At 42.7% G+C, this 13768-nt stretch overlaps 1 protein-coding gene across 3 annotated transcripts in view; it reads right to left on the bottom strand.

Moving 5' to 3' along the window:
* Window positions 1-13768, bottom strand: part of ebf1a (EBF transcription factor 1a) — a 144164-nt gene that overhangs the window by 42720 nt on the left and 87676 nt on the right. For all 3 annotated transcript variants that reach the window (XM_072663088.1, XM_072663086.1, XM_072663087.1), the window contains exons 7-8: window positions 4184-4265; window positions 3018-3159 (exon numbers count right to left, since the gene is read on the bottom strand). In XM_072663088.1, the coding sequence (XP_072519189.1) occupies window positions 3018-3159; window positions 4184-4265 (224 nt within the window). The remainder of the gene's footprint in view (window positions 1-3017; window positions 3160-4183; window positions 4266-13768) is intronic.

The raw sequence follows: 13768 nt of genomic DNA, 5'->3' as shown, positions 1-13768 counted from the left end.
CACTTAAGGTCTATAGGTTTACCAAGTACTAAGCCATAGTGACAACCAGTTGAATACAACAAGATGAAATAACTCAATTCAATTCACATCTTCATATTTGTGTAGTGTGCTGCCATAGAGTAGCTTTACAGAAACCAGGTCCAAGCCCCTTGTGAGCAAGACAATGGTAACAGAGACAAGGAAAACTTTCTAAAAGCAAGCGGAAAAGACATTGAGAAGAACCCATCCTCCTCTGGTTGACACGGTATTGCAACATTCACTAGTTAAATAATTCAGCTATGCAAAAGCTGTATGGATGGCACTGCCCATACCAATTCTATTAGCGCAGAACTCTGCAAATATGTTCAGGCATTAGGAGCACAAAGTTTGTAATCTTGCCTTTGCCTTTGAAAGCTATGCAGAGTGTGCGGACGCTTCCCGGGGGACAACAGAGCCGACGATTTAACAGAAGAACTCAATCATCATCATCATAGCCATCCAATCGGCTATATAACTTAAATCCACTCATCGTTTCTCATCACTGTCAGAAGGTTAACGGTCCAGCCTGAAAATATGCTTCCCTTCCCTAAACCTAAATGAGAAAATGATTGGATTTGTTTGCGTGCTGATGATCAAATCAGATCTCAAATCATCTCCACATGTTATTAGTGGGGTATTAGGAGAGCCCGGCTCGAACCTGGAAGAGGCTGTGCCGCAATGCGAGATGAAGCGTGCTAGATAAGGCCACGTCTCCAAGGAAATAAATGTGCAGTGCTTAAGCAGCTATGGCCTTATAAGACACATGTAGAAGTCTAAAGAGAACAGGCCACTTGGGGAATGCTGAATTCGTGTCTCTTTTTTCAGCCTGTGCAAACGGCCTAGGCGGGGTTGGGTGGGGGATAGTACAGAGCTGTGCCGCAACTGCACAGCTTTGATTAAGAGGTCATTTGTTATGCTGTGGTGCATATGCATTGTAGTCCTTATTCCTAACCTCCAGCATGAAAGACTGTGAGGACAGAGCTCCAGGCCTTCAGTGGCACTTCTAGAAATGATCCAGCAGGACGAGACTGTTGTGACTGGGAAAGTAATGGGTTCCACAGAGACCAGTCTGGGCTCGAGAAGCACTCTGAGTGAGTGGACTTTTCATTGTCTACAGTCTTTTTTCTCTCCTCACCTCTTCACTTCTCTCCTCTATTTGTATTACTGCTCAGCATGACTGGCTCTATACATTATACTGTATGACCAAAAGTCGGTATACACCTGCTCATCCCACGTTTCATTAAGGGTAATCAAGGGTATTCTTTTTTGTCCCCCCTTTTTTCTGGAAAGGCTTTACATTATATACTGATTTTAATTCAACTGCTCCCCGATCCAGTGTTTGGCATATGGCAACAGAGCATCCCATAGCAATAGGTGTATGTTCAAGTGGTCAGAAGGGGGGGGGGGGGGGGGGGGGGGGGTTGGAATACTTTTGAATATATGCTGCATGTAATCATTAGATATTTAAAATGCATTGCTCCTTTGTGAGTGCACATGTAGTGTGTTTATGCATGCATGTGGGTGGAGGGGAGACTCTGAGGCGGCTGTGTTTGCTCAAGAGCAATCAGCTGTTTAACAAGACAAGCAGGAGGCATGAGGCTGACAGTTAACAGTTATGGTTACACGCACCTATAAGTGCATTCTAATACATCATAATACATTTAAATTAATACACAGGTATGAAGAACTGGTTCAAGTCAACCAGCAAGCAAAACCCAATCTTGTATGACACAGTGGCAATTAATACTAGGGAAAAAAATAACTGATCTATCGAAGTATTACAATATTATATTTTTCAATTTTGAGTATTGATTCTCAAAAACACACTACTGATTTTTAAGTAATAGTTAACTTGCAGAAATTTGTGGCAGACAGCGGCTCATTTTGTGTTGTGTTTACCCCAACCCTGACCGACAGATAGCAGTCTTTAGATCCCACTGTTGTGATTGCATAAAAAGTAAACTCAGATTTAATGTATATGACAGTGTTGTTGTTTTTTTTAAAGAAATATTGCTGTGCTTACAATATATTGCTGTGCTTACTGTATCACAATATTTAGAATCATAACCCATGGATCATAACCCCTGTGACACGAATTGTATCGCCCAGTTCTTGACACTCACAGCCCTAGTAAATACTATTCAAACTGACATCAAGCCATGCTCTTTAAAGGACAATCACTCCACTACTACATCAAATGGGTACTGTCATTAAAACAATCAGACCTTAGGCTCTGTGCTTGCATTTCTCTTTGCTAATGTAGCACAAGGACGCTACACCATTCCAGCTCTACTGAGTGTGACAAAGTGGCCTTGTTTTGCTGAACGCATATCGCAGGCTGCTGGAGACCTTGGCGTTATTAATTAGCTCTGTGCAAATAAAAGAGTTTGTTGGTCGAGAGAAAAAAAAGTACAGTGAAGGGGAAATTTTCTAACGAGTCAGAGGGTTGCGAACGGGGGCCGAGATGCAGTACATTACACATGCAGTGCAGACGCAACACTTTTCTGCCTCTCATCCTCCGTGTCTTTCTTTCTTTCTTGTCCTCCCTGCCCTCCCCCTCTTTCTTTTCTCATTCTCTCCTCCTCCTCCTCTCTCTCTTTTTCTCTCTCTCCCTAGGAAAAAGTGCATGACTTTAGTGTCCTTTCACACAAGAGGCTGAAGGATATGCACTGGATGTCAAAGAGGCACAGGCATGCTCGGAGTATCAAACAGGTGAAGCTGTCCTTCCTGCTCTTTTCTTAAAGTGGCCCCTACTCACAATACCACGCACTGAAAAAATCAGGAATATGACATATGTTTTCACATAGTCTAACAGTGCAGTGCCACACACACACACAAACACAACCACATGTATTAGTGGTTTTACAGACACCCTAGCCAGCTGTCCTGTACACAGTGTGTGTATTTCATGAAAATTCTATGTTATGCATAGTGCCACAATGTCTTCTATTGTTGGATTGTGGGAACCCCCCCTTATATCTTCAACCACATATGCTCACCGTGCTCCAGGTATGATGGGGTGCCCTCTGAGGGGTCCAGTCGGCGAGCCCGGCGCCCGTGTTTGGAGTTGTTGTGCACAAACATGTTGTCGGACACAGCCAAGACATGGCCATCCACGCTGACCGTCGTAGACACCACCACCTGCAGGAGAACCCCACATCTCCTTGAATCCCACAACACTAAAATGTTTTTGCTTCACACCTGCCTTACCTGAGTTGTAGAGAGACTGAACTGTAGTAATATCTCGCTAAAGAACCCAAACAATGAGAACAGTTCACAGCCCACTGTAAGCAGAGTGCCTCTTATTGAAATAACAGCTCTTGAGCTTCAAGTAGGTTCTGTCTCAAGAGAGATGCTTGATGAGATCTGGCAAACAGAGCTTAACATTAACCAGCAGAGCTGAGTTGGGGTTTCTGTGTCTCTCTGTTCCCTTATCCCAATTCTCTTTCTCTCTGACACTCTTCTTAACACTCATGTTTACCACACTACACTGCATTTTTGCCACACTCTCTACTGACATATTAAATATTGGAGCCTATTTATTTTGTGTCACTTAAACAGACTAAATTCAGATGTCCAAAAAATGCACACATATACCAGTTCCAATTACAGGCTCTAGAAAAGCTAGTCAGTTCGAACCCTCATTAAACTTGAGTCCAAAGTCAGTCTATGGCACTAGTACCACAATTAAAATGAATAATTAGAGTCAAAAATCGAAGTGATCATTAGCGTGACGCACAAAAGCTGAAGTGTCTTGCCAGGCCGTTGATACTACATCATCCGGACAATATGAAATAATGGGTAGAGGAAGAGGCTGAGGAAGTCTGACATTAAATTTGGGTAATCTGGCTGCTGAAAACTACTTATTTGGGAGCATTGCATAAAAAAGACATTTTTGGAAATAAATTCACAGATACACCCCTGTGAAATGAAAATGTTAATAGACATAGTCATAGTCATAGACAATTAATTCAGTAACTAAATACAAATTGGGGCTAAAATGTGCATCTGATCTGTGTCCAAGTCTAAGTAATATTACACTCCCAAAATCATTTGGTTTAACATGGACCGGATAAAAGGGTATTCCTAAATGAAGACTTGAATCCACACTGTTATGAGCTAGTGCATGTGCGGTCCTAGCAGACAGGCTGGAGTCAGCTGTTACCTGAAAGCGCCGCATGTCTCGGGGGTTCCCTGCATTCTTTAGACAGTTCTGGTTGCATTTCAGGAAGAACTTCAGGAAAAACCTGGAAAGACACAGAATACAAGGAGCACATCAGTGCAGCTCTGGTGACGTGAGGAGAAGGGGCTTGTGATGAATGCAGGCCAGTGCTAGACATCAGTTTGTAAACTAGTCTGAGACTGTGTGAATGGGTCCTCATTATCTGTCATCACGTTGTGACCGAGAGGTCCTTGTAAGAAGAGCAGGGGGAACATGTTATTACCCAGAACTCACACAAGGATAGAGTTAGGGACCCACACACACACACACATACAGCCGCAAACACACACGCTAGCAGAAATAAAGAGCAGGCCATCTGTCGTGTGCCAGAGACATGTCTGACAACCTTGTGATTCGCACTGCCTTATGAGGCACGGAGAGAGAGAGAGAGGGCACAAGAGAGAGAGAGAGAGGGAGAGAAACTATTAGAGAGCATTACAAGTTTCACAAGGTCACACTGGTGTGATTCCCAAACCAAAATATTTGACTTGTTTTAAAATGAAACATCATAGTGAAACTGCACTGAAAGAACGCTGCTTTGGTTGCAGAAAAAAGGTTCTATATGTTCTGTCCCTGAGTACTGTTTATCAACGCTTAAAACATTTTCACAATGCACAACATTTATCGCAATATTTTGACATGCCGAATAAATACATTAGCATTGGCAGATTCTTGAATATTCTATTTATATATAGAGCTGCTTCATTTTCTGCGTTGTATGGATGTGTTAAATTCAGGCTGATTAGCAAATGAACAAAAATGAGCAAAAAAACAAATGAGCATCAAGACAGCGGCAGAACAGCTCATCCGGTCTGCAGCAGAACACAAAGCGCTGACTATATGCAAAGCCTAAAGAAAATATACACAGAGCTGAAAGGTGGGTGAATGACTGAGTACTTTACAGTCTAGGTGCATCCTAGTCTGTTCACATCTACAAAGAACCGAGAACTATAACTTTCCTCACTAATGAGCACTTATTTGGAGAAGGGAAATAAAAGAGAGCAAAAGGAGTCAGGGAGCAGAGAAAAGGAAAAAATGGAAAGCTATGAGCGCTATGGAGTTTCTAGACCCGTTTACAGAGCACAGAAGGCAAAGAACATGGCGGTGTGAAGGTTCCACTAGGTTAAAAATCACATTCGTTTTTAGTCTGAAAAAATCATAGATGCTATAAATATGCCATAACAAGCTACAGGTTTAAAAATATTTATCTTTTAAGAATAATCTGCATTATTGCATTTCCACAACAAATCAGAAAACTGCAGAGCATGGAGAATAAAAAACAAAAACAAAAAATACATAAAGAAATATAAAATAATATAAACATAAATATAAGCAAAATCACTGCAAACATTAGCATTAATGCTTTACAGTATAGTAATAATAATAATTATACTATATATACTATAACTAATTATACTATTATACTTATAGTATAATTAGTTAATTCATATTTTATAGGTTAATTTTATGTATACATAATCAATCTCAATTGCACATCTAGATATTTGAAAAACAGAACAAAAGTTATGTTAACAAAAATTGTTTTGGAACTTTACTTTAACGGCAAGTATGTTGAATGCAACTGGACATGTAGGATTGTTGACACCTTCTGTGTTCAAACACTGTGTTGACATGAACCGGACACACACACACACATTTAAGCTTTAAAAAATTGACATGCTTTTAAACATCAGTTTTGATAGTTCATTAAGGAGTTTGGCCACCCTGCCCTGTATTAGAGGCTTTGTGTATGCTCTTTTATCCCAATATCCATTAAAAACAAACCTGTCTGACAGTGCTGCTTACTATACAGGAGTGTTCTGTGGTCAAAAAGAATAATCTATTACACTTCAGCAAGACATTTGTTTTTTTGCTCCCTTTCAATTAAAGTTTGCTTTGAGGATTGCATTTGTTCTCCTCCTCATAAATAAAGTCTGTGTGTGTGTGTTTGTAACAGGCCCAGCAGGTTTTTTCCGCATGTTCCCACTCCTCTTGTCCATGTTCTGACTTCCACTATTAATTGACACAGTAGGGTTCCTCTCTTTCCTCTCTTTCTAATGCTCTCTCGCTTCTTTCATGGGTGTATCCTCCACAGCTTTTCTTCACTGAAGAACCAGTGTCTGTCTGACACACACGAGTGCCTCTTTGATCATGCCCTATGGGAGGTCACAGTCATGGCTCAGTCACGTGCCACCACGCATGTTGATCACTGCATAGAGCAATAGTGTAACTTGCAATTTTCCAATTGTTTGGACGCTTAAGTAAGCATCATGCAATCACACACACACACAGTCGTGTAGACCCTTTAAATTATGTAAAATTATATTTTGTAGTGGAAAAGTTGGCCTTCGGATCTTGTTATCATTTTTAGAGCAAGAACTGAAATCCGCATCTTTATAACTTAAGAATAACTTTGCAAGTAGTCACTAAAAACAAATCTTGGGATGGAACAGTCACAAAGATTAAGAAGTTGAACCTGATAGGGTTTCCTTACACCTCTATACCTACTATTCTCTAAATCTTCTGTATATAATTGCAGTGAAAAAAATTAATGAAATAAAAAAGCCCTGAAAAGTGCGACTTCATAAACTTGCTGGCACTGTGTAGGGACACCTAGCTAATGCACAGTACAGGCAAACAATCTAACAATGCTAATTGTTAATATAACTGGTATAACAAAATTGCTTGTAATAGTCTAATATGCTTATGGTAGTCAGTGTAGCAAGCTAGTGCTAGAAATATTACAGTGAGCATGCTAGTACAAATATCACTGTTAACATCATGAATAATATAAATATCAACAGGTTTTCAAATGTTGCTAGCACGGATATGCCTAGAATCAACAACAGTTTTTAAATTTCGCTGTATAGATCTCAATGATCAATTCCTGGATGTTGTGTGTTATAAGTGTGTTATAATCCTTATGGATACACATGTCTGAGTGTGTAAATGTGTGTGTGTGTGTGTGTGCACGTGTGTGCCCTGCTGTCACGTTTTTTGACAACTGTATGCAACTTGTTATGAATATGTGGAGGCTGGGATTTGCACAGGATCAACATGGATTCTGGCCTTTATCTTCTGTCTATGCAATGCCCTTGTCATTACACATTCCACACTCATCCCCTTGCATCCTTTCATCCCTTTGTCATCCCTCTATTCTATCCATTCGTACTATCTTCCAGAAGCTCTAATAAGTGGAGGTCAGAAAGACACACATGCTCACAGGCACACACACGTCAGCGAGCGACATGGAACGATGGTGTTATTGCTAATGGCAGCACTGCTGTCCTGACCTAGACCATACAAAAACACACACGGTTTCCAAATTGTTCAAAGCGCATCGGGTGTGCGAGTGTGTATGTGTGTGTGTATGTGTCCACAAAGAGCACCAAGAGCTGCGCTGTTTAGGTAAACAGATTCGTCCCTGAGGGCTCCCTGTGTCGGGCTCCTGCAGGCTGCTATGATATCGTTTACTGTAAAAGCTCTAAGCCCTGCTGTCTTCCTCTGTGATTCTCCCCTGCTGCAGCCCGTCTGAGCTCTGCACGATCTCTCTCTCGCCCTCTCTCCCTCACGCTCTCTCCCTCTCCCAGCTGCCCCTGTGCGTCAATAGTGCAGAGAGTGTGACCCATTCCTCATAACACTCGGCTTAACCCCAACACTGATATCACACACTCTCTCAGTCCAAGTAAATCCCCAGCAAAAACCAGGGTGTTCTAGCTTTAGCTTTACGGCCTACGCCCAACCTTTGTTTCACACCCCAATGGTCACCAAGACACATGCGCACACACAGTCTATGAAGACTGTCGCACACACCTCAGAAGTAAGAAGTGCAAAGTATGGTACAGTTTGACTCCCTCGACCCCTCTGGCCCATTACTGCACTTGGACATGAAGGCCGCATGTAATCACACGTAATGTTTATTAAAGTGCACAGTGTCCCCTTCGCTGGGCACTTCGGACAGGGACCTTATGCTTTTAGAAATGATTGGCCGGCAGATTGCAAATGGTGTGGCTAAGAGCACTTCAATTAGCGGAGGCTATTACTGTGGCCAGCGTGAAGAACAGGGGCAGCGCTCCAAGCTCCTGCCAGGAGAGGAGTTAGTGAGCTGGAGAGCGAGGCCTGACCCGCTGGACATGCTTCTCTGCCTGACACATCCGAGAGCATATTAACCCCCCCCACACAACCCCCCACCCCCCCATTGACAGCCCTGACAATGACAAGGGCTACGTGGGGTATAAGGAAGTGTCGACACAAGGGACGCTATGGAGCAGGGCATGAAATACAGCAGGCGAATGAAGGGCTAGTGTCACAAGGGTTAATATAATTCTCATTGTATTGACCTTTGACGGTCACATCTGGATTCGCTGGATTCGACTCTGCTGCTCTAACAGCCTCTCTTGCCTTTTTAACTTCTTAAGACCTAAAAAGTATATATACTAAGTATAGACAAGTATACTTGTTCCTTGTCATGTTTTGCATGATATTTATTTAATGTAATTATATGTTTACTTATGGTTGAAAAGACAAATAAAAAAAAAGCCTGAGCCTGCTATACAATAAGGCATCTAAGCAAATTGTCTATTTTGCTTAGTGAATCATTTGTCATCACAATAGACACATTTTCTGCTTGTTAAAAACATATTTTATTTGATAAAATGCAATTAAATATAAATACTGTTATAATTAAGATATATCATGTTTTCAAAAAGTAGTATAGTCTAATATAGAGTTGCTTTGAAGAAAATGGTGCCTTAAGTTGCAATGATTAAAATATGACAAATAGTTGCACATGGTTGCAACGCCATTATCTTATCTTTTTAAATGACCTTTTTAATTTAGTAACACATTATTTTCATTTGCAACCTGAAAAGTGTAAATTCAAAGTGCCTAGTATACATTCGGTCTCTGACTTTACATCTACAAGGTGACTAACATAGGTAGGCGTGTCTAATAAAATGGACAGTGAGTGGAAACAGCGTTTAAAAACTCCAATAACAATGATATATCTAATCAATTACATGGACAAAACTATTGGCACACCTGCTCATTCAGTGTTTCTTCTGAAAGCAAAGTTATTAAAAATAGTTTATCCTGCTCTTGTTGAAGTAACTGTCTCTACTGTCCATGAAAAGGCTTTCTGCTAGATTTTGGAGCATTTCTATGAGTGACAAGAGTAAGGTCAGGATGTTCACCACCCCACCTCATCCCCAACTCTCTAACGTGACCCAAAAGTATTGGATAGAGAACTATTACTTCAGAGAACACAGCTCCACAACTCTGCAGTTCAATGTTGGGGGGCTTTATATCCCACTACCCCACACCTGGCATTAAGCATATTGCCAACAGATTAATGTTTATCTGCTCTAGAGAATCCTATTTTATTGGCAATACTTCTCTACAAGGACTATACAAGCTGTCTGTGTGTGTGTCTGTGGATTTGCACATCTGTGTCAGCAATGGGTGCAACCTAAAATAGCTAAATGTATCCATTAGAGGGGATGTCCACAAACATTTGGACATATGGTGTATGTAAATCTGGAATCCTTTTCAGCCACTCCAAACAAAGCCAACTCACAAAGTAGCCAGTTTACCCTATGTTGCCACCTCTATCCACTTCAAGAGTGACTGTTGTTCCTCAATTAGCTTGCTCGAGCTGTACAGGCTGAGCAGTGTGAATAGTAGCTGAGCTGGGTGTGAGTTAGAGAGAGAGAGAGAGAGAGAGAGAGAGAGAGAGAGAGAGAGAAAGAGTGTGCTAATCTAATGTCAGCACTAAGTGCAGCAGTGTGGCGTTGGAGCATGTGGCATGTGTGAGTATGGTGTTACCCACACTCTCAGTAAATGAGACCAAGTCGACGGCACCGGCCATCAATTATTCAGAGGCTGAGATGGCAATTATGGCACTGAGCACAACCAACATGAATATTTTATGAAGGCTAACGCAGACTGAGAGAGAGCGAGGGAAAGGGAAAGAGAGGGACAGGGAGAGATAGAGCGAGAGAGAGAATACAAATCCGTCTAGCTCTAAAAGACATGCTTGCCAATTCTCGCCAAGGAGCGCACTCAGCTTGCCATTTCCCTAAGCTGTGATATCTCTCTTCATCTGCCCCGTCTCTTCCACCCTCCTCACCTTCCGCCACTCTATCTACGTCGTCCGGATGGGTTCGCCCGAGAGTGATCTGCATGAGACATCTTAAAAGTGTCCCCCGTGCAGTCCGCCACCCACCTCTCCGTTACCCTGCCACTGCAGGGGCATGGCTGGAATGCTGCAGTTGTTTCTAGCCGCGCCACGCAAGTCTCGGCTAATTGAGTAACAGGACACCGAGTTGAGGAGTGATGGCCTAATCTCCGGAGCAACAGCGGCGAAGCTGGCCAACCCTGCCGTGCCTCCCTGTCTGCTCTCAGTGTCTCGTTGACTTTAGAGCTACCCTTTACATAAAGCCCCCCTCGTTGAAAAAAAAAACTACAACAAACACTGTTGCCAACTCTTCAAAAATATCACAGCAGGCCCCTGAGTGCCAACACCGGCTAACTTGCTCTTAATTCAGCCAGGCAAGGAATACCAGGGCAACGCAAAACATTAGGGAATAATAACACATAGCAAAATAGAACAGAATTATTTTATAGGAAAAGAGAACTGTAACAATGTGACAGTTACAACAAGTTCTTCCCCTCCCTCCCTGCTTCAGGCAGACCAGAAGCAGGCATGGGATGCGATGCATGATGCTGACAGCAGGAGAATTGCTTACAATACACATCTTGGAAAAAAAGGAGGAAAATATCACTGGCTTGCTTAGCTGGTCTTTCAGATGTCTTCCCCCTCCTTCGCATCCCGCCCCCTCCCCATTTGTTATGGCTGGATTTCTGCAATAGCCTGCGAGTTTGGTGCCAACTGCAACCCAAGAACTATTGCAGAAAAAAACGGGAATCCTTGTACAAATCGGAGAGATTTGACCCTGCAGTGAATTATTAACAGCAAAAGATCATGTGCCGTCTTTGCCGAAATGCAAAATAAGCTGAACTGAGCTCATCTGAACGATTTCGAAAAGAGTAGGTTAGTGTAATGCATTTTTATACAATTCAGAATCGCATTTCAGCTGCTGGCTCCCCTGACATGCTGCTGGCTCCCTTCGCTCTCAGCTCTCAGGCTGTCCAGACACACAGTGTCAAAGTAGTTTAGGAACAGTGTTGTTTACTGATTGCTGTTCTGGTACTTCAGTGGTCCTGGAGGACCCCTATACTACACATTTTGGAATCTCCCTTTGAAATGCACCTAATTCAGTATATCAATTATGATGCCATTTTAGAAAGTGTTGTTAGTTGCTGGACTGAAAAAAGGTTTCACCACATCACACCTTAATGAGGTATTTAGAAGTTTCTTTGAGTCCTTTACCAGCTTTTAAGCAAGATGGAGGGTTTGCTGAATCGGTTAATTGACTGTCCCAAATTGGGAGAAAAAAAAAGGAAAAAAAGAAAAAATATATTTTTGTATGTATATATGAGTAAATGTTTTTATTGGTACTCATTTGACTCCTCAGCCATTGCTCTCTGATTGATATGCAACAGAAGACGGTCATTAATATGACAGCTGCAAAAATACTAATAACCTGTCCTGGGTTGAACTGGGTGTCACAGAACAGTAAACTGCGCAGGACCGTGGAACTACGGCACCAGCATTAAGAAGCGCTGCTGTATCTGCTTTCCGTTCTGTGTTGTCACATAATCAATCTGCTCTTTATGTCATTGCCTCTTAAAGCTGCATTGATTTAAGGGTATGCATGCGAGGGCGTGAAACAAAGATGAGGTGAGAGAAAGACGAGAGGGTGGAAAGGAGGGATGGGGACAGAGAGAGAGAGAGAGAGAGAGAGCGCAAGATAGATGGACAGAGAGAGACAGACAAGGAAGGGAAGGAGCAATGTGGAGAGAGATTTCACATCAGATAGAGGGCCTAAACCCTGGAGATGAGCGCAGTGTGGATGGGACGAATTATTTTACATAATAAACGCTTCATATTCAAGCCCGTAATTGATAGCTGAAGCCAGGCAGAGGCAGTGCTGCCGCCACATTTGGGCTTTGGGAGCTGTCAGTCAAAGGCAGTCCGCCGGAGGAGGGATAACGATCGTCATCTGACAACTGCCTCATTTAATGCTATCATTGCTGCTAACGTCACGGTTTACAGGTGCCACCGGTGGCTCGGGCATCCATGTCAGGGTGGAGAGGCTCTGGTGGTTCGAGTGCAGGTACAGAAGAGTTTGTTATGTTGTGGTACAAACTGGTATGGCAGTAAGCAGTATTAGAGCAATGTCAATAATGTGATAAGTCAGATATGGGCTCGGTGGAGAGTGAGGGAGGGGAGGGTGTAAAGAGAGAGAGAGAGAGAGAGAGAGAGAGCACGAGAGAGAGAGAGTTATCTACCCCATGTCTCGCTCCACAGCTGCTTCTGTCTTTCCCTTTTCAGATTTACACATGCATCCCAGGCTGGCTCAGGCTTAACCTTGGTTGTAATTGTCAAATTAATGATAGATTAGAGGCCAGATTACAACTTGACCCTGGCTTTAACTAATCACACTGCAACAAGCGGACACATAATCTGCAAATGGCCTCCAAGCTCAGCATCTGAAACATGAGCGAAGCGCAGCAGAACAGAGCCAGAGCCAGCAGCGGCCCTACCGGAGAGATAACCGCACCGATCACGATAGATTTCACTGCACAGACTGTAGGAGCACATCACATTAAAGTGTTGTAAACAGCAGAATATATATGGACTAGATTTGTACAGGAAAGATCTATACACTGTGCATGTTTTACATAGATTTTAAAAGCAGAGAGTGGGAGAGAGAGAAGGAGAGAGAGAGAGAGAGAGAGAGAGAGAGAGAGACCACCCTCCTGTATATTTCAGAAGCTGTAGGCAAACACCTCAATAATTCATGGCGGAGAGATTGATTTTTTTCCTTTGGCGAGAAGCAGCAGATGTGGTGGTGAGGGTGGGTGCGGTTGTGGGGGTAGGGAGAGAGGGAGGGTGTGTGTGAGTGTGTGTTGGTGGGGGGGGGTACAGGACCGGAGGGGTTAGCAGCTAGGGGGATCATTAGCCTGCCCACTTATTGTGTGAACAATGGAGCTTTAAAGCACACTTTCACATTACTGCCAAAGGGCGAGAGCGTGCTCGCTTAGCTCAGAGAACCGCTTATTTATGTTTGTAAAACATCCTAATTGATCTCTGTTCTCACTGTTTTTCACTGACTACAGTCAGGAGGTGAGCAGAACTCTTGAGGTGGGCAGAATGTGAAGATAAGGGGATAAGGAGTAGGGAGTCCCACAACTCCAGTATATAAACAAAAAAGTAGGATGTTTTCTCAGTAGCATCTCCACTAGAAAACAATTCAGCAGTGAGGAAGCGTGTGGCATATGGGGTGCAATATGTTTGACTAGCCAGATGAGCTGACTAACCTAACTAAAATACAATATGATTAGCAGACTGTATAACACAGCAGAACAGCAAATAACAGATCAAATGAAGTAAAATTAATTTAC

The sequence above is a fragment of the Salminus brasiliensis genome, chromosome 19 (assembly GCF_030463535.1).
Source record: "Salminus brasiliensis chromosome 19, fSalBra1.hap2, whole genome shotgun sequence".
NCBI lineage: Eukaryota > Metazoa > Chordata > Actinopteri > Characiformes > Bryconidae > Salminus > Salminus brasiliensis.
Note: the sequence above shows the minus strand (reverse complement) of the source record. Positions and strands in the feature narration are given on the sequence as shown.